Source organism: Anomaloglossus baeobatrachus, chromosome 5 (genome assembly GCF_048569485.1).
Source record: "Anomaloglossus baeobatrachus isolate aAnoBae1 chromosome 5, aAnoBae1.hap1, whole genome shotgun sequence".
Classification (NCBI taxonomy): domain Eukaryota; kingdom Metazoa; phylum Chordata; class Amphibia; order Anura; family Aromobatidae; genus Anomaloglossus; species Anomaloglossus baeobatrachus.
This window is the reverse complement of record NC_134357.1, coordinates 297,145,603-297,170,307: the sequence shown is the minus strand read 5'-3', so window position 1 is coordinate 297,170,307 and position 24,705 is coordinate 297,145,603. Positions and strand designations below refer to the sequence as shown.

At 46.3% G+C, this 24,705-nt stretch overlaps 1 protein-coding gene across 1 annotated transcript in view; it reads left to right on the top strand.

Annotated features, from left to right (window-relative positions):
- MYO15B (myosin XVB) overlaps positions 1–24,705 on the top strand; it is a 163,576-nt gene that overhangs the window by 121,286 nt on the left and 17,585 nt on the right. The window contains exons 31-40 of the mRNA XM_075349626.1: positions 1,505–1,577; positions 1,686–1,759; positions 1,834–1,910; positions 2,840–2,958; positions 3,983–4,077; positions 4,176–4,253; positions 5,752–5,848; positions 20,407–20,555; positions 20,726–20,850; positions 21,868–22,001. Of these exons, the coding sequence (XP_075205741.1) occupies positions 1,505–1,577; positions 1,686–1,759; positions 1,834–1,910; positions 2,840–2,958; positions 3,983–4,077; positions 4,176–4,253; positions 5,752–5,848; positions 20,407–20,555; positions 20,726–20,850; positions 21,868–22,001 (1,021 nt within the window). The remainder of the gene's footprint in view (positions 1–1,504; positions 1,578–1,685; positions 1,760–1,833; positions 1,911–2,839; positions 2,959–3,982; positions 4,078–4,175; positions 4,254–5,751; positions 5,849–20,406; positions 20,556–20,725; positions 20,851–21,867; positions 22,002–24,705) is intronic.

The following is a 24,705-nucleotide window of genomic DNA, read 5'->3' as shown; positions in this document are numbered from 1 at the left end:
TGGATGCATACGAGGAAGTCAAAAATACAAATTCAAATATTCAGTAAGTAACTACAGATGTATATAATATATGTATTAGAATATACAGATTAAAGTGTATGTGCAAAGTAGAAAATTGCTTATAATATGACCTTCTGGAAGCAAGCAATCATAGAGATATGCATAATAAACCAACCCAGATAGGATATGGAACATAGTAGAAGCAGTAACTTGATCCAATGCGTTTCACTATGACAGCTTCATCAGGGGGAAAACAGGAGATTAGTAAATCTAAAATCAAAACATTATATATACAATTATTTATACAGTTCTGGTCATTATGCATAGTAATCCAGCTTCCGATGTACTGCTGTATGCAAGTCTGGTGTGTTAAGCAAAAACTCACAGACTAGTGGCAGAAGATGGAAACTGCCGAGGCCAAAAAGACTAATGCACTGCCAGGATGCAACAAGACCTCCATTAAATGGAGATCTCACAGGTGCAAAAGGAGATGGTAAAATTGCACACTTGTGGCTTGCATAGGTCACTGTTCACACATGCAGGCTCACAGTATCTGGTATGCAGCCTATTAGTTACGCCCATCACAGTAGATGCAAGCGGGCTGCGCCAGTACTATATATGTGCACCATGCAGGGACAGTGAGTATAGTATGCAAGGCCTAACATAAAGAGGCCTGGCTGCATCCTGTATAAAATATTCTGTGCAAAAAAATAAATAAATATATGAGGTATTGGTAGGTAATATGGCCATAGTACGGAAAGCCCACAATCCACGTCACGGATCCTCATTTTTGTGGGTCCCTACACTAATATATCATATATGTATGTCTGGTGTGTTGTGGAAATACTTTTGTCATTTATTATTTCCTCCCTTTTCTTTGTTTACCTCCTGAGCACATTTTGTCTATACTGTACCTCTGTGAGTGTTTGCTGGAAGGTTGAGTTTTGCTTTCTCCCTGTCTGTCTTTTGTGTGGTATTAACCACTCTAGTACCAGCCCTCTCCTGGGTTGGGGGTGGGGGGGTATTTGTCCAGGGCTATTCAGGAGTTAGGGCTACGCTGGCGGAACAGACCTCACCACCATCGGGTGCACCTCTGGGAAAAGGGACAGTTAGGGACTCCCCTAGCCTGAGGGACAGTTTAGGTCTCCCATTCCCAGTTCTACATGACACTGGGTTGGTTTATTACGCATATCTCTGCGATTGCTTGTTTCCAGGAGGTCATATTGTAAGCAATGTTCTACTTTGCACATGCACTTTTCCATTTTTGCACGTGCACTTTAATGTGCATATGCTAATACATATGTTAAATACATCTGTAGTTACTTACTGAATATCTGGATTTGCATTTTTTACTTCCTTGTATGCATCGATCCCTGTGGTATATAGTTTTTTACAGTTCGCTCATCCCTACTGATAATGCTTTTTTGCATACTTTAATACATACTTATCCAACATTTCAATCGTAATGTTCCAATTTTGAGTTTCACAATTTTTATTGTTTTAGGTTCCAATTCAGGAGTCTTTGATTTTGCTTGCTGATAAAGAGCTGAGTGAAATTGCGGCTAATAATTTCATGAGTACGTATCTTGCTGCATGCCAGTGCCCAATGTATGACATGTACACATTTGGGATATGCAGAATGCATGTGATATATTATCATGCCTGTTTTATGTTTCCCTACACAGCTCTGATGAGATTTATGAGGGACCAGCAATACAGGGAGCCGGATGATGTGAAGTGTGTTTATGAGATTCTAGTGGTGAGGAAGGAATAATATGGATGGTTTGGGAGACTGAAAAGTAGATGAAATAGTAATCATTAATTGTCCTATAGCTCTGCAGAGAAAAACCTCTTCTGAAAGATGAGATATACTGCCAAATTCTGAAGCAGATTACTGATAACCCTAAAAGGTGAGTACCCCATGCATACTAATAGTATCACAAGTACAAGGTATAAGATTCCTCCTTTGGTGTTAGTAAAAATCTGGGTAATTTGTAATTGGAAGATAACAGTGACTGAGGTTGGAGAATACCATAAAAATGCATTTAGACATCATTAATATCTGGATTGGGTGTTTATTTCAATGTTCAAGTCCATAGATACTCCCAAATTTATCAGCCAGCAGGAGACACTTCAATAAATTTTAAGAAGGTCTACATTATGTAAGAGTAAAGGCTGCTTTACACCTTACGATTGTGCATACGATATCGTATGCGATCGTACCCGCCCCCATCGTATGTGCGGCATGTTCAATTTGTTGACCGTGTCGCACAAACGATTAATTGCCGTCACACGTCCTTACCCTTCCATATGACCTCGATGTGGGCGGCAAACATCCACTTCCTGGAGTGGGAGGGACGTTCGGCATCACAGCGATGTCACAAGGCAGCCGGCCAATAGAAGCGGAGGGGCGGAGATGAGCAGGACGTAAACATCCCGCTCACCTCCTTCCTTCTGCATTGCCGGTGGGAGCCGTGGGACGCAGGTAAGATCTGTTCATCGTTCCCGGGGTGTCACACACTGCGATGTGTGCTGCCTCGGGAACGATGAACAACCCGACGTGCAATTTTTAGCAAATGAATGACGTGTATGCGATGAACGGTTTTACGTTCAATCGCAATCGCATGTTGCTGTCACACGCTACAACAACAGTAACGATGCCGGATGTGCGTCACTTACGACACATCGTTATATATGTTGTAGTGTGTAAAGCAGGTTTTAGACAGTTTGAAAAAGTCAGCCTTAATGTGTGAAAACAAAAAATATTAAGAATTATGTGCCGTATGTCACCAAACCCTAGGTTATTTTTTATTTTTGTTAATACTCTATACCCTTGCAGTGAAAGCTGTACCAAAGGGTGGACACTCTTGAGTCTTATTACTGGATACTTCATTCCTTCGCCCACATTGCTACCTTGTGTAACCAAGTATTTGCAAGATACCAATGGCATTTATCAAGGTAAGTATGCCACTCTACATTTATCTAAGTACATGTTTAGGCTCCTTGACTATGTGTAACTAATAAGGCATAGGAGGTAACTATAGTGCACAAGACTTGGGGTTTTTTTCATCTTTTTTTAATATTTTAGTGATGTACAACTTGAGTCCCTTACAGACCCCATTAGTGATCTACATTTGTGTCTATGGCAGCAATAGCTTAACACAGAGGTCTACTCACCTGAGTGTCCTTTCTGAGGGTCAGACCAGTGTATCTTGATATACAGTACCTCAATAAGAAATGTATGGAATAGCTTGGTAGGTAAGCTCGGACTGGCCCAAAGTGAAATGCGGAGAATTCTGTTGTGGCCCTTGAGCCTGAAGCAGGCACCTGTGAAAGATCGCACTGTATATTAGACTGTGCATTAGGATCCAGTTCCAAGAGTTCTGTAAGAGAGGAGAGGAGGCCCTGCCCAAGGGCCCCAATGTTCTGCAGAGCAAAGTGGTGGCTTCCTCTGCTCTGCTCAATGTTCAGCATCCATAACATCTCCTGCCGTACAAGTAAATCAGAATGTCTAGGCTGTTGTAACAGTTGTGACCAGACAAAAAGGGTATGGAAGTCTGCATAGCAGATTGAAGTACAGAGGTCCAATGTTGTCCTAGGGCAACGTATATCCTGTGCAATCTACTGAATGGTTCAGCGGTCATGTCAGTAGTATGTAGTCTCTGGACCAGACTACTGCGAACCGCTTCCTACTTGCTCGCATCTCCAGGACCTCTTAGTAGGCCTGGTCCAATATCATTGTCGCTATGTCACACACTTATAACCAGTCCTGGCCTACTAATCAGAAGAAATGTTTTTTATACTGACAAATAATAGAAGGTAAGCAGGACTCCCTTCAGTTGGCCACTGACCACTAACTTAAGACCGAAAAGAACTAAAGTTTCACCTTCTGGCCTAAGCATAAGCCTCACGGAAAGAAAACTGTGTGGAGAAAGTGGCTCCATCTATGTATGCATAAATGAGAATCTCTCTATGTATTCAGAAATCTCTCGGAGTTGTCAGGAACACCTACGGCACACAGTGTTATACCATGGACGCAAGCACCTTCCACCACGCAAGGAACTGGAGGCGCTCATGGTAACTACTATTTATTGGATACTGATCCTGATCCCATTACAGTTATGTTTTCTTGTAGAGAAGAGTGTACTAGCTCTATCTTGTTATGCTCCTTACAGAACGACAGAATATCCCGCCGAATTCTCATCCTTTTACCAGGGGGAGTCGAATACACCACAAAAATCAAGACTTTTACTGTGAGTATTAGCAGACAATCTTCAGTGGGGTAACTAGAGTTTGATAGTCCACCATGCATAATTTGGACACGGTAGTTCTAGATCCTATAAAGATATATGTGTTTGCCCCCCATGTCCCACTCATGGCCCATTCCTGAAATAATGTCCTCCATCCTGGCCCCATCCTATAATAATGTCTTCCATCCTGCCCCTTTACTTAATCATGTCTTCCATCCTGGGCCCCCTACTATAATAATGCCCTCTGTCCTGTCCCCTTTGTTTTATAATATCATCCATTTTGGCCCCTTCCTGTAATATTGTCCATCATCCTTCGCCCCTTCCTGTAATAATATCCTGCATCCAGTCCCTTTCTTCTAGTAATGTCCTCCATCCTGGGCCCCTTCTTGTAATAATGTCGTCCATCCTGTAATAATGTCGTCCATCCTGGCCCCTTTATTTAATAATGTTCTCCATCCTGGGACTCCATCCTATGAGAATGTCCCCCATCCTGGGCCCCTTTCTATAACAATATCCTCCATCCTGGCCCTTTTATTACTGGATGGCATCCAGGATGGAGGACATTAATAAAAATGTTCCCCTATCCTGCACTCTTCCTATAATAATGTTCTGCATCCTGATCCCTTTATTTAATAATGTCCTACATCCTAGGCCCCAGGCTGTCATAATGTCCCCATTCTGCGCCTCTTCAGGGACAGAAATAATTAAGAAATTACTGACTTTTCTTTCTTTTTTTTAAGGAGATGGGGTGGTGATAGGGAAAAGCTTTTAGACTGGGGCTCCACAACAACTTTGTCTACAAAACCTGCTATGAACAAATATTAATACGCTATCTCACACCAGAATGAAAGTAAAGTGATCCTGTTGTACACAACAATGACAAACAACATGACTAAAATTAAAGCGCCATCCCAGCGATTATTTCTATTGCACCGCTAAGATGGTGCTTTAAATGTAAGTCCCCTGCCCCCTAAATTATACTCATCTTCCAGTGCCTTCATATTCTGTCGCCACCGCTCTTGTCCTATTAGCAGCTCCAGCGTTTCATGGAGCGCGCTGGAGGTCACAGCTCAACACAAGTCTATGGGAGCCTCGTTCTGCCTCTCAGAATTGCATTGGGAGCTTGTGACGTAACTTCTGACTAGTCAGAAGTTACAGTCAAAAGATCGTGCCGTGAAACCAGACCGGTGCTGGTAAAAGGTGAAGGCGCCAAGAGGTGGGTATAGTAGAGGGGGAAGAGAACTTAAATTAAAATCACCACTTCAGTAGTGAAAAAAACCCACTGGGTTTGTGCTTTCACAGTGCACATAGCCTATTCAGAGAAGAAACCTGAAATCTAGTGCTACCTTATGGATGTAGCAATCCTGAAAGTTAATATCGACCCTTTAACAAGTCTTCATAACACATGGCTTAGAATAAAACTATAATGAAAGGAACACTATTGTGCATTAATCTATTGCCCACAATATACAGATTAGAATATTTTCTTCCTTTGATCTAGGTTGCAGCTGACCTTGTACCGGAAATCTGTGAGCAGCTGTTGGTCTCAGAACCAAGTGAAGTGGAAGAATTTGCTATATTTGCCAATAAAAACAAAGGTATTTTCCAGCTGTTTTAGAGATGCACAAAGTAGTAAAGTGCACTGAACTGCTTGGTCTCGCCAATGGTCTACCATGATTCCCTGAAAATTAGACTATGTGTTGTATTAGTTTTTTGCTCCGAAAGATGCGCTGGGGCTTATTTTCAGGGGATGTCTTATATTTTGCCATGAACAACAATCCAAATTTAATCTTGAACACAAAATGAACATTTATTCAAATATAATCATGTCATCACATCCTGGAACATCAACATTTAGTGTTAATCCTGTTACTGGTTCAGATGCACATTTTGTTATCTGATCCACTATTCTCATGGTGCAGAACCAGTCCTATAGTGGTGGGTACATACCATATTTACAAAGGGAGAAATTACCTGCTTAAATGTATTATTCTCTATGTACTGCTAAGTAGAGATGAGCGAACCGGTCCCGGTTCGGCTCGAGGTCGGTTCGCCGAACGGAGGTCCCGTTCGAGTTCGGCTCGTCGAACGTTCGACGAACCGAACTCGAACTGCATAGGAAACAATGGCAGGCAATCACAAACACAGAAAAACACCTAGAAAACACCCTCAAAGGTGTCCAAAAGGTGACAAACAACTCACAACACAACACAAACACATGGGAAAGTGACAAGGACATATACTCATGCGAAAACAAAACAGCTGGACAAGGAAAAAGAGGAGGACACACAGATATATGAGTATATGCAAGGAAACATCGATTCCATTATTGTGCAACTTGAGCCCTGCTCATTTTAGGCTTCCAATCTTGATAAATTGCCTGAGCTCGCCACGTACGCCTTGGGGATCTTGTCGTGTCCTGCAGCAGTCTCTCGGAACCTGTCTTCAGTGCTGCTGGGGGTCTGCTGGCAGATAAGCACACGTGTCTGTCCACTGACAATGTGGACATGGCTCTCAGAGGACTTTTCTTCCCCTGGGTCAGCCAGGGGATGGGAAAGGCATGCGTATTTTTGAGAGTGCTTCATGCCAAGCATCTTTTTCTTTTTCAAAAGGGAAGGTCAACTGATGCCAGTCAAGTGGGGTGTGTGTGGCCCAGTTAGTGGAAACGAGGGAGACTGTGGTTGGAGTCCCCTCGCTGTGTTTCTAAAAGAACCAAGATGAACAAGTCATGGCTCTCAGAGGACTTTTCTTCCCCTGGGTCAGCCAGGGGACGGGAAAGGCACGCGTATTTTTGAGAGTGCTTCATGCAAAGCATCTTTTTCATCTTGAAAATGGGGGTCAACTGATGCCAGTCAAGTGGGGTGTGTGTGGCCCAATTAGTGGAAACGAGGGAGACTGTGGTTGGAGTCCCCTCGCTGTGTTTCTAAAAGAACCAAGATGAACAAGTCATGGCTCTCAGAGGACTTTTCTTCCCTTGGGTCAGCCAGGGGACGGGAAAGGCACGCGTATTTTTGAGAGTGCTTCATGCAAAGCATCTTTTTCATCTTGAAAATGGGGGTCAACTGATGCCAGTCAAGTGGGGTGTGTGTGGCCCAATTAGTGGAAACGAGGGAGACTGTGGTTGGAGTCCCCTCGCTGTGTTTCTAAAAGAACCAAGATGAACAAGTCATGGCTCTCAGAGGACTTTTCTTCCCCTGGGTCAGCCAGGGGACGGGAAAGGCACGCGTATTTTTGAGAGTGCTTCATGCAAAGCATCTTTTTCATCTTGAAAATGGGGGTCAACTGATGCCAGTCAAGTGGGGTGTGTGTGCCCAATTAGTGGAAACAAGGGAGACTGTGGTTGGAGTCCCCTCGCTGTGTTTCTAAAAGAACCAAGATGAACAAGTCATGGCTCTCAGAGGACTTTTCTTCCCCTGGGTCAGCCAGGGGACGGCAAAGGCACGCGTATTTTTGAGAGTGCTTCATGCAAAGCATCTTTTTCATCTTGAAAATGGGGGTCAACTGATGCCAGTCAAGTGGGGTGTGTGTGGCCCAGTTAGTGGAAACGAGGGAGACTGTGGTTGGAGTCCCCTTGCTGTGTTTCTAAAAGAACCAAGATGAACAAGTCATGGCTCTCAGAGGACTTTTCTTCCCCTGGGTCAGCCAGGGGACGGGAAAGGCACGCGTATTTTTGAGAGTGCTTCATGCAAAGCATCTTTTTCATCTTGAAAATGGGGGTCAACTGATGCCAGTCAAGTGGGGTGTGTGTGGCCCAGTTAGTGGAAACGAGGGAGACTGTGGTTGGAGTCCCCTCGTTGTGTTTCTAAAAGAACCAAGATGAACAAGTCATGGCTCTCAGAGGACTTTTCTTCCCCTGGGTCAGCCAAGGGACGGGAAAGGCACGCGTATTTTTGAGAGTGCTTCATGCAAAGCATCTTTTTCATCTTGAAAATTGGCTCAACTGATGCCAGTCAAGTGGGGTGTGTGTGGCCCAGTTAGTGGAAACGAGGGAGACTGTGGTTGGAGTCCCCTCGCTGTGTTTTACATGCTTTTAGAAGGGCATGACATGGCTTGGAGGTTGACTTTCAGCATCTGCAAACTGTTGGCTACCAAAATGCTGCCTTTCCAACACCTGTGGTTATAGACAATGAGGAACATACTGATGAAGATGAGACGCAGATACCCGATTGGGATGACAACTTAAATATTCGGTCAGGGCAAGAAGAGGCTCGGTCTGAGGGGGAGGGGAGTGCAAACACAACAATTGATGATGAAGTTCTAGATCCCACCTACTGTCAACCCACAGTCAGACACTCGAGGAGGTCAACAGAGGCGGTGGAGGAGGATGCAACTGACGACGAAGTTACCTTGCGCCTTCCTGGACAGAGTCGGAGCACTGGTAGCACGTCTACAACTGCATCCTCAGCCACCACTCTGCCTCTGAGCATTATTCGGGGTGGATCAACAGGTCGCATGGCCTCTAAGCCTTGCCTAGCCTGGTCCTTTTTTGACATAGAAAAAGATCGCCCAAATTATGTGATCTGTAAAATTTGTCATGGTTCTCTTAGTAGAGGTCAAAACCTCAGCAGTTTGACAACTTCTTCCATGAATCGTCACATGAATAAATATCATATGGCCCGGTGGGAAGCTCACCGTGCTGCAATGCGGCCTAGCGGAGCAAACCATCCACCGCCTGCCCCTTCCAGTGCATCCGCGCGCTCGTCATCTTCTAGGACTGTGGGGACAGCTGTCACACCTGTTTTTCCACCCACAACTTCCACCACTGTAACCGCAACAGGCAGTTTGCTTGGTAGGTCGTCAGTTGGTTTGGAAGGGGAAACAAGTGAGTGTGTACAGCTCTCTCAGACATCGATAGCACCAACGTTGGATGAAGGCAACATCATGTCTCCGCCTGCACTTTCCTCACAAACCTGCATTTTTCCAGGGACACCCTACTCAACACCGTCTACACACAGCAGCCAGATCTCTGTCCCTCAGATGTGGTCAAATAAAAGGCCACTTCCTGCGACCCATGACAAAGCTAAGAGGTTGACTCTATCCCTCTGTAAGCTGTTGGCTACCGAAATGCTGCCTTTCCGCCTAGTGGACACACAGGATTTTAGAGACCTTATGTCTGTCGCTGTGATCCAGTACAAGATGCCCAATCACCACTGCTTCTCCAAGAAAAGCATGCCCGCGCTACACCAGCATGTCGCACACAACATCACCACTTCCTTGAGAAACTCTGTGTGCGACAGGGTGCATTTCAACACAGATACTTGGACCAGTAAGCATAGACAGGGTCATTACATGTCACTGACTGGGCACTGGCAAACTATGGTGAGAGATGGAGAAGGGTCTGCTGTACAAGTCTTGCCGTCCCCACGAGTTGTTTCAATCCTTCTTCTGTATGTAGAAGTTAATACACTGCTTCTGCCTCTTCAACCTCGTGTGGGTCCTCCACCTTGGCGCAAACCCTGTGTGGTCAGGCCACCCTTCCTTGTAACTGCGCACAAGGACTACCACACACCTCCTTACTATGCTGGCAGCAGAGCTCAATGCCATCAGGCGGTCAAAGTTTTACTTTGAAATGTATGGGAAATGTGAGTCACACCGCTGAGAAGTTGTGGACGGTTAGCTCTGGATACCGAGTTTCATCAATGGTTGTCTCCACTCAACCAGCAGCCAGGGAAGGCCGGGTGCGACAATGATGCAAACATGGGTGCGGCCCTTCGCTGTGACAATGTGACACACATGGCTTGTGTGGTTCACGTGTTGAACCTGGTTGTCCAGCAATTTTTAAAGCACTATCCTGGCCCACATGGCCTTCTGCAGAGAGCACGGTGTAACGCCTTCCTTGATCCACACACTCAGATGGGCTGTTAATGATAGGCTAGAGGGAAGCCACTCACCAAGCAGGACCCCTAGAACCCTGAAACCCTTTAACCCCTATACAGGGATTAGGAATTGCACAGGGCCCAAGGTGATTAATACCTGTGGAAGGCTGCAGTTCCAGAGAATAGTAGTCAGGCAGGGTCAAAACATTAATTGAGGAACAGGAACAGAATGGGATGGCCAGGACTTAATCAGAAAACAAGCAGAGGTGAAATGCGGATCGGCCAACAAGGTACATAAACAGCAAGCAGGAAAAGTAGTCAGGTAACAAGCACACAAAATCATAAAACTGAACTGGGGGTAAAAGTAACCAGAGGTCATAGCTATGTCTGGCAGTGGTCTGCAGACAGGATGGGCATAAAAAAGGGTGTGGTGTCTTCCCATTGGTTGTAGCTGAATGATGGTATTTCATCTGTGAGATACCCACCAGCTACATTCAGCCAGAGATTCTGCATCTGTCAAGGTAATGCAGCCCAGTGGGTGAGCATAACCTGCGTCCACCTGCGCCGCTGGCATCGACTCCTCTCCCATCATCAGCACTATTCATGAAAGGAACACGTTGTCACCTGGCGACCGGAGTACAAATTGACGGAGCGGACTCCGTTGGTGACTTAACAGCCGTGTGCGGCAATGATGCAAACCTGGCTGCGGGCCATCGTCAGGGCAATGTGACACACGTGCCTTGTATGGCTCACGTGTTGAACCTAATTCTCCAGCAATTTTTAAAACACCATCACGGCCTACATGGCCTTGTGCAGCGTGCACGCTCGCTATGTGCTCACTTCCATCGTGCGCACACAGCAGCTCAACAACTTTCGTCGCTACAAAAGTCTTTAGGTCTGGTGGTTAAATGCCTGAAATGAGATGTGCCCACACGCAGGAATTTGAATCTGCACATGTTGCAGCGTTTGTGGCAGCACCGCCGAACCCTGCTGCAATACGTTATGACAAATAGCCTGGGATAACTTGATCCAGAGGTGGTGCAGATCACGCTGCTGGAGTGGTGTCAGATCAAGGACCTATGCACCCTGCTACACAGTTTACAAATGTCGACGAAGATGTTTAGCACTGGCAATGTCATTCTCAGCGTGACAATTCTGGTCATCTACATGATGGAGCGCACTGTAATTATTATTCGGAGTCAGGTGTTGGGACAAGAGGAAGGGGAGGAAGTACAGGAGGAGTCATATGCGGAAGGGATAACAAGATCTACGAGGTCCAGATGGTCAGCGGCACCTATGCGGCAGTCATGGTGAGGGAGAGGGATTAACAAGGGCGCATAGTATCAGCAAAAAGTGTTGAGGAAGGTGCAGGAGCCCATGAAGAAATGGAGGACGAACTGGCGATGGGCATGGAAGACTCAGCAGATGAGTGAGAGCTTGCTCACATTTCGGTTGTGCGAGGTTGTGGGGAGAGGGCAGAGGAAGGAGGCACGATTCTCACCTCTCTGCCACCAACACACCAAGGACTTGGTCCTCCTGGATGCACAAGACACATGAGCGCCTTCTTGCTGCACTACCTACAACATGACCCTCGGATTGTACGAATTCAAAGTAATCCAGAATACTGGGTTGCCACACTGTTACATCCCCGGTACAAGACAAAATTTGGCAAAATAATTCGTGCCATAGAAATGGACGCACGTATACAGGAGTATCTGCATAATGTGGTACGCAATCTTAGATCTACTTTCCCACTAAACACCAGTGCTGCACAGAGTGAATCTCAACACTTTGTCATGGATAGGAGGAAATGGTCTTTTACTTGTCCACATCTGAGGGACCGAGGGCTGGCTGCTGTGCTGAGATGGCGTTGAGTACGGTGTCCCTGCAGAGTTGCACTTTTGGTCATATACCAAAATGAGTTGAAAAAGGACAGATGCTGGTGGAAAGGGGAACAGGTGTGTTGGAAAGGGGAAAAAAGTTTTGGTCCGTGGATTTGGTGGTTAAGCAACAGTAACATTTGCTGAAGAAACACCATCTGTTACAGTGGGACTGGCAGATTTGGATAAAGTGGTATATACTATGTTACCGCTATATAACGAAAATTAATAAGAAAAGAAAGAGAAAGGTATATATCCCCATCGGCAGTCAGTGTCCACCGTGCTCCCAGTTGGAAAAGGAGAGGTTGGCAACTGGAAGGTTTGGTGGAGGATACAGAGCTGTGTGGCTATGAAACTAATAGTATCCTGAACCGAGTTAGACGCCATTCGGATCTGGAGACTGGGAGCCCTGTTAGCGTCACAGGGTCCACATGCCCACCCAGCCCAGGAACTCCCTGTTAACAACACAGGGGCCATTGAGTACGCTGACCGTGTGCGTAGGGGCACACCTGTGGACAGCAGGCGCATCAGCAGCAGCAGGCCTGTTAATGCCACTGGGCTGCACAAGCAGGACTGATAGGACAGGAGCTGGTCTTAACCGTTCTGTGTTACCAACTGTGGTGGTGGCCTGCATCGACACCCTATCCCTGCCTACCTCTGGCCTAAAGCCGCAATGGGTTCAACACATGGAGGTGTGCTCTTTCGGAGCATAATAGAAGACTGCGCACCTCCTTGTTGGCTCCAGCCCCTTTTATAACCTGGGTCCGCCCCAAACCAGGGTGAACCACAATGCACCTCCTGGAGACAAAAGTAGAGTGACACGTCATGAGTGGCATAACTAGCGTCCTATTTGGAACCGCAACTTCAATGATGACCTCATGGCTGCCATGACCCAAACACCTCACCAGTCATCGTCTGACCATCAATAATGCGGTGAAAAGTCATAGGGGTGGACCTCTGCAAGCCATTTGGGAGGACACCTGATGCCCTGTGGTCTATATGTGCCCCCCCACATCAGGGGCAGGGCCAAAGAGTTCATTACCGGACCTAGTCTCTGATGCAGTAAGTGCCTGAGCATGCTCAGTAGCATGAAATACAGTCTCTGAAAAAAGACTATCAGCTTTAGCATGGTGTCTAGGCACAAAACAGGACTTAGACCCGGCACGGAATGCAAGCACCTGTGCAAAGAGGCTTTTCACACTTAGTGTGGGAGCATGCGCTGTATCCCGAAATGAAGACTTAGCGTCAGGAATAACACAGTCAGGCTGAGCATACTCACTAGGCGAAACACTGTAATTAGGCTGCAGCTGGGGTAAATCGGCACACGCATGCGCACTAGCTGCCTCTCCACACTTAGACGTGGAGGGGAAATTGCTCTTGGAGATGCTGTCTATGAACAGAAGGAAAAGCTAAAGGAAGCCTGACTTTCTATCCCTCCGAATTATCAAATGCAGCAATGAATTCCATGAGTTTGCTATAACATTAGCGTAGCAAAATGTGCATGAGGGTGTCATGTAGAGGTGCTATAAATAGCTTGTCACCAGTGGGGCACTAATGGAATACAACAGCCAGTTCTATGATGCCACTAAATGGCAGTATTTTTTGCTATCATTATAGCTTATTAAAAACAGCAGGAGGGTGTCATGCAGAGGTGCTGCACATAGATTTGCACTAGTGTGACTAGACAAAAGTACAATAGCCACGTTTAGGATGCCACTAGGTACACTGACTGTTTGCTAGTATAATGGCTTAGTTAAAAAGAGTTGGAGTGTGCAATGCAGGCAGACGTGCTGCAAATATCTTTGCACTACTGTGACTACACAAAAGTCCAATAGCCACGTTTAGGATGCCACTAGGTACACTGACTGTTTGCTAGTATAATGACTTAGTTAAAAAGAGTTTGAGTGTGCAATGCAGGCAGACGTGCTGCAAATATCTTTACAATAGTGTGAATAGACAAAAGTCCAATAGCCACGTTTAGGATGCCACTAGGTACACTGACTGTTTGCTAGCATAATGGCTTAGTTAAAAAAAGTTGGAGTGTGCAATGCAGGCAGACGTGATGCAAATATCTTTGCAATAGTGTGACTAGACAAAAGTCCAATAGCCACGTTTAGGATGCCACTAGGTACACTGACTGTTTGCTAGTATAATGGCTTAGTTAAAAAGAGTTGGAGTGTGCAATGCAGGCAGACGTGCTGCAAATATCTTTACAATAGTGTGAATAGACAAAAGTACAATAGCCACGTTTAGGATGCCACTAGGTACACTGACTGTTTGCTAGTATAATGGCTTAGTTAAAAAAAAGTTGGAGTGTGCAATGCAGGCAGACGTGCTGCAAATATCTTTACAATAGTGTGAATAGACAAAAGTACAATAGCCACGTTTAGGATGCCACTAGGTACACTGACTGTTTGCTAGTATAATGGCTTAGTTAAAAAGAGTTGGAGTGTGCAATGCAGGCAGACGTGATGCAAATATCTTTGCAATAGTGTGACTAGACAAAAGTCCAATAGCCACGTTTAGGATGCCACTAGGTACACTGAGTGTTTGCTAGTATAATGGCTTAGTTATAATGAGTTGGAGTGTGCAATGCAGGCAGACGTGATGCAAATATCTTTGCAATAGTGTGACTACACAAAAGTACAATAGCCACGTTTAGGATGCCACTAGGTACACCGAGTGTTTGCTAGTATAATGGCTTAGTTATAATGAGTTGGAGTGTGCAATGCAGGCAGACGTGATGCAAATATCTTTGCAATAGTGTGACTAGACAAAAGTCCAATAGCCACGTTTAGGATGCCACTAGGTACACTGAGTGTTTGCTAGTATAATGGCTTAGTTATAATGAGTTTGAGTGTGCAATGCAGGCAGACGTGCTCTGCAAATGTCTTTGCACTAGTGGGACTATAGCAAAGTCCAATAGCCACGTTTAGGATGCCACTAGGTACACCGAGTGTTTGCTAGTATAATGGCTTAGTTATAATGAGTTGGAGTGTGCAGAGGACAGGAGGGTACAGTGCCAGGATTGTGGGGCTCTGGGTAGAGGAATGGAAGCCTGCCTTTCTATTCCCTCCTAATGGTGAAATGCAGCGACGAAATCCCTGACCTTGGCTACACAGACGCTGTCTCTGTTTTCAGGACCTGTCACCTATGGCTCTGACCCTGCCGGTTTGAGCCCTTAAAAGGACTGATAGAAAGTGCTCTCCCTAAGCTGTCTAACGCTGTGTATGGAGCGCATACAGCTGTATCGGCGATAGGACAAAGGACGGAGCTGCGACAGTGATGTCTGACACCAAAGACGCAGAAGAGATAATGGCATCCTGGAGGAAAATGTCCGGTTTTATAATGCAGGGACATGTGACATGGACATCCTATCACACATGCCGTTGCTTCTCTGGCTAAAAGTCCACTTAGCTGTGTGTGTGTCTGGGATTGGCTGACATGCTGGTCCGCCCCACTACACGCGCGCGCTTTGGGAAGGAAGACAAGGAAAAAAAAAAAAAAATGGCGATCGCCATTATAGAAACAGCAGTGATCTGAAGGCGCTGTTCACGCACACTATACACTGAAATGTCATAATAGTGTGATTCACAGAGTGACTTACACTATTACAGCGGAAACCAAGCTAGGAATTAGCTGGTTTTTTGCTGCTAGAACCGTTCTCGAACGTTTCTAGAACTATCGAGCTTTTGCAAAAAGCTCGAGTTCTAGTTCGATCTAGAACAGGCCCCAAAATCGCTCGAGCCTAGAACTGGAGAACCTCGAACCACGAACCGCGCTCAACTCTACTGCTAAGTTTACCCCCAAAAGAAAGTAGATACCCCCTAAAAGAATCGCAGTTACCAGACGCCAACCAATTAGAGTTGGCAAGTGAATGGGCTCTCACATACAAATCCATGTCTGTAAGGTCCCTGTTACGGGGGGCTGTCTGATAATAACCGAAAGGAGTATCAGACAGTCAGGGTCCACCGTGCAAAGACTTTGCTGCAGACTATGGCAGAGTGCAATACCTCTGTTAACTCACAAAAGGATATAATAAGTAAGTAAAGCAATTCCTCCCTTACTTGGAGGGTGTTGTAGAATGATCTCTGTTAATAATCACAGAGACAAAGGCAATGTGTGCGAAATGGCACCTACCTAGGTCCGCTCTTCTAGTGGTGCAAAAGAGACGAACAGCAGCGTAAGCCGCACAAAGCTCCTACCTGCGTTCGCTCCACTAGTGTGCGAGGACACGAACCACTAGATATGGCACCTGCCTAGGTCCGCTCTTCTAGTGGTGCAAAAGAGACGAACAGCAGCGTAAGCCGCACAAAGCTCCTACCTCTGTTCGCTCCCCTAGTGTGCGAGGATACGAACAACTGCCAGACGCAGTATAAGGAACGTTACCCTAGCGGCAACGTCCACCTACGAGTAGAATCACAAGGCCCAGCCAGACCATGTGCCTCAGGCACCTGCCTATGTCCGCTCCCCTAAGAGGTAAGGATACGGACAGCAGCCGAAGCTGTAAGGTAGAAGAACGCTACCCTGCCGGTAGCGCTCACCTAGCATAGACAGAGGAATGCCTAGAGGAACGCGCACAGAGCGTCTACTCATATGCATGAACCAAGAGGACTGAGCACCATGCGGCGTGTGTCAGGGTCTTATATAGACTCTGTGCCTCATCCAAGATGGAGGACACCAGAGCCAATCCGCTGCCAGAACGACAGGAGTGACGTCATGCTGGCCTATCACCGAGCAAGACGTCACAAGCACATGACCAGCGACCAATCGGCATAGAAGGTGTCAGAGACATGTGACCTCGTGTCAGCGATGATGTCACCCGCACATGTGCAATGGCTCCAAGATTGGACTTAGTCTCCGGCGCTCGCACATGTGCAGTAGCAAGAAATCTGGACTTAGTCTCCAGAGCTCGCACATGTGCAGTAGCAAGAAATCTGGACTTAGTCTCCAGCGCTCGCACATGTGCAGTAGCAAGAAATCTGGACATAGTCTCCAGTGCTTGCAGCAACCGTAACAGTCCCTCTGCGTTCTACAGTTCTTGGCTCCCTCTAGTGACTGGAACCAGTATCACTCACAAAAAGTGATACTGGTACGTGATCTGTTTGTGAGAACTGCAATGCAATGCAGCTGGAATGGCGAAGGACTTGACCGCAAAGCAGATCTGAGTGAGAGCCCATCCACCATCGGCACTTACCAACTCTAATTGTTTGGGGTCTGAATAGTGCAACTTTTTTTTGGGGAGGTGTGCTTTATTTTGGGAGTGTCTCCTTTCTTTGATGAAGAGTCCCGCTGTATTCTTTAACTTTTCTAGCTGCTTGGACAGCCTTAACTAGGGCTTATTGTTGGAGTAGGGCTTATTTAAGCATACTAAAAAAAAGCTCCAAAAATCCTACTGGGGCTTATTTTCAGGGGACGATAAGTGCCTGTGTTTAGTTTGAATAGTCATTTTGTTCTGGCAGACTTCTTTTACAGAGGACCAGTTGGCTCTCCTCATGTGTCTGTTTTGCGTTTTTTTATAGTGTTTTCCTATGTGTTGTTTCTCTTTTATTCCTACTGAAAAGGTATAAAAGCATAAGATGTGGCCCTACAAAATCTAACAGTGTCTCAGTGATTGCACAGTGCTGACACTGAGATACTTAAGGGGGCTTTACATGCAACGACATCGCTAATGAGATGTCGTTGGGGTCACGGAATTCGGCCTCATTAGCGACGTCGTTGCGTGTGACACGTACGAGCGACCGTTAATGATGTAAAATACTCACCAAATCGTTGATTGTTGACACGTCGTCCATTTCCCAAATATCGTTGCTGCTTTTGGACGCAGGTTGTTGGTCGTTCCTGAGGCAGCACACATCGCTACGTGTGACACCCCAGGAATGATGAACAGCACCGTACCTGTATCCTCCGGAAACGAGGTGGGCGTGTCTTTCATGCGGCTGCTCTCCGCCCCTCTGCTTCTATTGGACGCCTGCCGTGTAACGTCGCTGTGACGCCGCACGAACCGCTCCCTTAGAAAAGAGGCTGTTTGCCGCCCATAGCGACATCTCTGGGTAGTTAAGTATGTGTGACGGGTACTAGCGATATTGTGCGCCACGGGCAGCGATTTGCCCGTGACGCACAAACGACGGGGCCGGGTGCGATCGGCAGCGACATCGCTAGCAATGTTGCTGCGTGTAAAGTGGCCTTTAGAATCATCCTTTTGACAAAAAAAGACTGGTTTCAGCAATTTGTTAATATATTCATATATTTCTCTAGGATCAATAACAGGGAATTCTCAATTCTAAAAAAAAAATAAATTAATGCCCATTTAGGTGGGCTGATAATAATTTAGAGGGTTCCTAAGAAAGCTTGTTGCCAATTATCGGCTCATGCTGCCAAACAAAACACCTGACAAATTAGCAAAATGCTCTAATGGGCGTGATGATTGAATGCTGGTTTAGAAGTCATTGTTCTCAGTAGCACATTGTCTGGTGTAAACAGGTCGATGTGCTGCCGATAAATATTTTAGAGATGATATTAATGATCATTCTGTGCTTACAAATGTTTTTGGCCTGTCTAAACAGGCCATTAAATGACTGCTGACCTGCCAGGATGTAGCTGATCGGCAGGTGCATAGTGGCTGCGAACGTGTCGTATAAGCCCAACATTAAAAAAATATGTCTCCTAATTATGTATGTGCAAATGGATTAAAATATGCACCAATCACTCCCTTTCCTCTTTCTGGTTCTCTTCTGGCACACGTGACTTGAAAATCAGACTACACGTCTCATAGAGGTTTATGTGAGGACTGGAGTTTGTGTTAATGTAAGTCTATAGAGCCTTGTTCAGAGCCTGATTGATATATAGTGGGAAAGCAGCTGCCACTCCACACCATAGATGATGTGTGTGCCGGGAAAGCTACAGAGCAGTCTCTTGGGCCAGAAGACGACCATAGGAATGCTAGAAACTGGTGAATACATTGATCAGTAAATACATAATGACAGAAAAAAAAGTTTTGCTTAGACATATTTATTTGGGAACTGAACGATTTACTAAAACAAACATGTCAGGAGAGTCGACTGATCTCCTTTAAAGAGGACCAACCACCAGGATTTTCCTACATAAAGTAAAGCCAGTGCTATACTGGCACTATCATGGGAATTCTAAATATACCTTTAGTTGTGAGATTGGATGTATACTTTCTGACATACAGGCAAGTAAAGTTTGTGAAATGCACTGTTATTTGATTGATAGGTGCTGCAGAATATATAATAGGTGGGTCAGGTTTTGCTAGTTATTCCCGCTCCTGTCTGCCTGCCTGTCCTTTGTCCCCCCTGTCCTTTCTCACTCTTTCCTTCCCCTGTAATAACAGAGACAGGGGGAGGGAAGAAGGAAGTACAGGCAGGCAGACAGTGGCGGGAATAACTAGCAAAACCCAACCCACCTAATAGGCTATGTTCACATTTCCGGTTTTTGTTTTTCTCCGCTATTGTGAACGATCAGCTGATCTCCCGGCAGCCGGCTTTTATGAGAGTGATCGTTCACATCAGATCAAAAGCCGGCTGCCGGGAGATCAGCTGATCGCTCTCAAAAGCCGGCGGTCGGCTATTGTGAACGATTAGCTGATCGCACCGGCGGCGGCTTTTGAGAGCAATCAGCTGATCTCCCGGCGGCCGGCTTTTGAGAGCGATCAGCTGATCTCCGGCAGCTGGCTTTTATGAGAGCGATCGTTCACAATAGCTGGCCGCCTGGCGATCAGCTGATGGTTCACAGAAGCTGGCCGGCGGGCAATCAGCTGATCGCTGACAGAAGCCGGCCGATCAGGTGATTGCCCGCGCCGGCTTCTGTGAGCGATCAGCTGATCGCTGACAGAAGCTAGCCAATCAGGTGATCGCTCACAGAAGCCGGCCGCCAGGCGATCAGCTGATCGTTCGGCTGCCAAGAGAGAGAAAGAGACATTGATTTGAATGATTAAACACAAGATCTGACAATGCGCAGTGAAAACAAAAGGATCCACTGCTCAAAAATCGTTACACTCTGCGTTCCTGCTGCCCGATGGTCAGTCGTTCCACGACTGATCAGTTGGGCGGCGAATGCAACGCAAGGGCATCAGTCGCAATCCGCCGCTCATACAAATCTATGGGAACAACGGAATCCGCAAAACGGATTGCGTTGTTTTATCAGAGCAGCGGATTGTGACTGATCCTAAACAACGGAAATGTGAACATAGCCTTAGATATTCCTTTGCACCTCTCATTAAATAACATTGTGCATTTCACAAATTTTACTTGCCTATATTTCAGAAAGTATACATCCAATCTCACAACTAAAGGTATGTACAGAATCAGCATGATAGTGCCAGTATAGCACTGGCTTTAGTTTATATAGGAAAATCTTGGTGGGTTGTCCTCTTTAAGCTAAAGAAATGAAAACTAAGTGGTGGAACACTTACAGTATGACTAATTTTGCTTGTTATAGGAGAAGTGGTACGGCCTCTGCGTGTTGGAGACTACATCCATGATTTTCTCCTTGAGGACAACTCTGTGTCACTGGAGTTTAGAAGAGTTACATGGAAAAGCACTTTGAAGGGGCGCACTGAACTATTCGTTCAAGTACATTTCAGCCAGGTACTACCTCACACAAGGAAACTAGGACGTCCAGTCATTCAGGAGTCCATGAAATAAACACAATGCCAATGGTTTACCAAGCTCTTACATTGTATTAGCCCTATATAAGTTATACATAATAACAATTATCTGTTATAAGGTTTATGTTGTGTATATATATCACCTTTTAGGTGCGTTATGACTACCAGCAAGGAAAAGCCTTGTTACTGAGCCCACAAGATAAGCTGGAGTTTTACACCGGGAAAGTGGCTGCTATTCTGCATCGGATAAGAGGAATGAGCACCCCACCAGACAAGTGAGTAACCCGTATTATCTATTTAGTATAAATACCATGATGTTCTAGTGTCTAAAGGGGGCTTTACACGGTAGCGATATCGCTAGCAATTTGTAGCGATAGCGAGCGTGTAAGTACCCGCCCCCGTCGTGCATGCGATTGTTTGTGATCGCTGCCGTAGCGAACATTATCGCCACGGCAGCGTCACATATACTTACCTGGTCGGCAGCGTCATTGTGACTGCCGAACAATCCCTCCTTCAAGGGGGAGGGACGTTCGGCATCACAGCGACGTCACCGCAATGACACTAAGCGGCCGGCCAATCAAAGCGGAGGGGCGGAGATGAGCAGGACGTAACGTCCCGCCCACCTCCTTCCTTCCGCATTGTGGCCGGCGGCAGGTAAGGAGACGTTCCTCGCTCCTGCGGTGTCACACACAGTGATGTGTGCTGCCGCATGAGCGATGAACCACCTGGATAAACAACCCTTACCGATTTTTGAGTTTGGGACGACCTCTCCATGGTGAACGATTTTCACTATTTTTGAGGTCGCTTAAGGTCGCTGGTCAGTGTCACACGCTGCGATATCGTTAATGACGCCGGATGTGCGTCACTAACAACTTGACCCCGACAAGCAAACATTAACGATATCGTAGCGTGTAAAGCCCCCTTAAGAGTGATAATTATGCCCTAGCATAGTACTGCTGTGTAACCTCCCAAACAATGCCTTTGTCTGATGCCTATATGTGGTTTGTGAACACTATGGGACATACCTGTTACTGTAGAGACACTGGTGTATTCTGAATGGATCCATGATGCTGTTGTTTACAAGGCAAATGTCAATCTAATGGCTAACTTTGGACATGTTGGGAAAATTTGTGGATTCGCATACATGGATTTTTCTAGACATTTGTACTTAATACTGTTAAATAGGAATCTAGTGTACTAATGAGTGAAGTAATATAATAGAGCTGTGCATGGAAACAAACAATCTGCACACAGAAATAAATTGAAGTTTATACATACTTTCTCTTTAATAGGCAAGAGTTGGTGGCGTACATTCCTTCCTCTGTGCAGAATCGTCTGAATCTACAGTCTGTACAGCAAATCCTCATACAGGAGCTGAGATCTTTGGATAATCTGACCGTCCAACAGGCCAAGCTGCTGTTTTTGGGTAAGGGTTTCTTTCTAGAATCAGGCACTTTGGAGGCTCAGTAAACTCCACCATAAAACTATTATCCCAAAAAATAACATAGAGCAGAAACAAGGAAACAAATAAAGAGCCAAGTTCAAGAAAAGGAATCTACCATAAGTGTATATAAACTCTTAAAATCATTATACATTAACATACTGGAAATAGCTGCCGATCAGTGGAGGTCTAAGTACTGTGATTCCCGCCCAGGGCTTGTATTGGGAGTAGTTGGGGGTCAAACAGGGAAATTGCCCAAGGCCCCCATCCCCAGAAGGACTCCCAGTCATGGCAAGTAGAAAATGCACTGCTAATACCAATCCTGAATGTTTAGTTTCCGATGTTAAAAGTGCAGCAGGATTTTTGTTGACATCACGGTCATGTAACCAAAGATCCTGTGGCCAGCGGGAGTCTAGAAGAACTGAACCGGAGAAATCAGGCTGGTAATTCCTCTATAGTGTGTACAGGGGCGGACATATCATTAGTGCAACCTGTGTAGCTGTGGAGGGAAGCCAACGGATGACCGGCAGGGCTCCGCTCTACTAAACTAAACTTGTATTTGTGTTCCGCCCCGGTCAGGGGTGTGACCCCTACTTCCATCTTCAGGGGTGCTTCCACCTCCCTGCAGCTGGTCATTATCGTAGACGTAGCAGGGCAACACATCAAATACATAAACTCTCTACAAAACAACAACTGTTTTATTCAACCTTCAATCTTCAGGACTGACATGCCCATACAATCCTGTTCTGCGTCTACTATTATTTTGGGTACTTTTTTCTGTCTAAACTTCTCCCAGGGTATTAGCCTACCAGCAGTCAAGTCTAAACTTCTGTTCTCCGCGGCTTCCCTGGTTCACTCTACTACCTCGGATGGCTTCTAGTCCCTCGACCTGTATATGGGCCCACTGGCGGTACACTTGCCCCGATGCCCAACTGGTCCCTGGACTCTTCTAAGCCCGTCCTGAGATGAGCCTTAGGCTTGGGACCATTGGAGAATACCTTCTTGTTTTGCAACGAACCCTAGTACACAGCTCGTCCTCACTCCAGCAACTATTCTGCAGAACTAACTCTCTTGGTAGCCTGTCTCACTAGTCAACCCTCTGCTCTCTGACGCTACTCCTATTCTGGCTTTAGATCCCTCAGCAACCAGGATGTATCTATTACACTGTACATACTAAAATCCTCTCTTAAGGCTGCTTTACACGCTGCGATATCGTTACCGATATCGCTAGCGTGGGTACCAGCCCCCATCGATTGTGCGACACGGGCAAATCGCTGCCTGTGGCGCACAACATCACTCGGACCCGTCACATGGACTTACTTGCCTAGCGACATCGCTGTGACCGGCGAACCGCCTCCTTTCTAAGGGGGAGGTCCGTGCTGCGTCACAGCGACGTCACTAAGCGGCCACCCAATCAAAGCGGAGGGGCAGAGATGAGCGGGACGAACATCCCGCCCACCTCCTTCCTCATTGCAGGCGGGACGCAGGTAAGGTGAGGTTCCTCGTTCCTGCAGTGTCGCACATAGCGGTGTGTGCTGCCGCAGGAACGACGAACTATATTGTAGAAGCAGCAGCAACGATAATTGAGAAGGGACCCCCATGTCACTGATGAGCGATTTTGAACGTTTTTGCGACAATTCAAAATCGCTCATAGGTTTCACACGCAACGACATCGCTAATGTGGCCGGATGTGCATCACAAATTCCATGACCCCAACGACATCGCATTAGCGATGTTGTAGCGTGTAAAGGGGCCTTTACTCTAATACTTATCTACTAACATTCCTACTTAACATTTGACAATTAACACAATAGTCACATATGACAGATTATACTATAAAATATACATTATACAGTACAAAAAAATGCAATATGCAATAAAACACTTTAAACTGCAGGTCGCTAGCGGGCGCCACCAGCTACACAGCTCCGACTCTGCTACATCGCCAGCTGTATTCTCCAGCAGCAGCACTTAGATATTTACTTTAATAAACATTACATGTACATCGTAGGAGTGGGGTAATCTGGCCACTTCCTGCACAACTGCACAGGGACCCAGGAGATAAGGGGGGCCCCTATTTTAGCCCCCCCTTAGGTACCCAGAACCCCAGTGTCTGTGCCAACAAAAACCCAGGTAATCCCAGTTTTCCCCAACAATCCCCCATACAATGGTACTTAGCTAGGGTGGGACCATGGATGGCCGCCTAGAGGTGGAAGTGGAAGGTGTGACTGAGCAATGTCCTGACTCTGGTTGATGGTGACCTGGTACCCAGGAGAGGTGGTTGCTAGTGGAATACGGTGTAGTACTCCCAGAACTACACACCGACTGGGTACAGGACCCTAGGACAGGAAAGAGCTTCAAGCCGACCTATTAACACCTGTACAGCAACGGGGACCATCAAGAACCTTGCTGACCCTAAAGAATCCGAAGACTCAGTAGCAACGGGAGAACCGAGGACAGGACCAGAGACTCCAACCCCACAGGGTTCACGCTACCGTCAGGCGGACAGAGGTGGATAAACCACAAACCGGGGACCCCCAGTGTTCCCTACCATGGGGACCCACTTACCAGAGACAGGTGCAGGGGAAGAAGGTACCAGAGAACCAGACTGGCACTGGGACGAAGGGGACCTGGAGGCGAAATCAGCCAGCCTCAGGCAACCAGTTAACACTCAACGTGAGTAAACCAG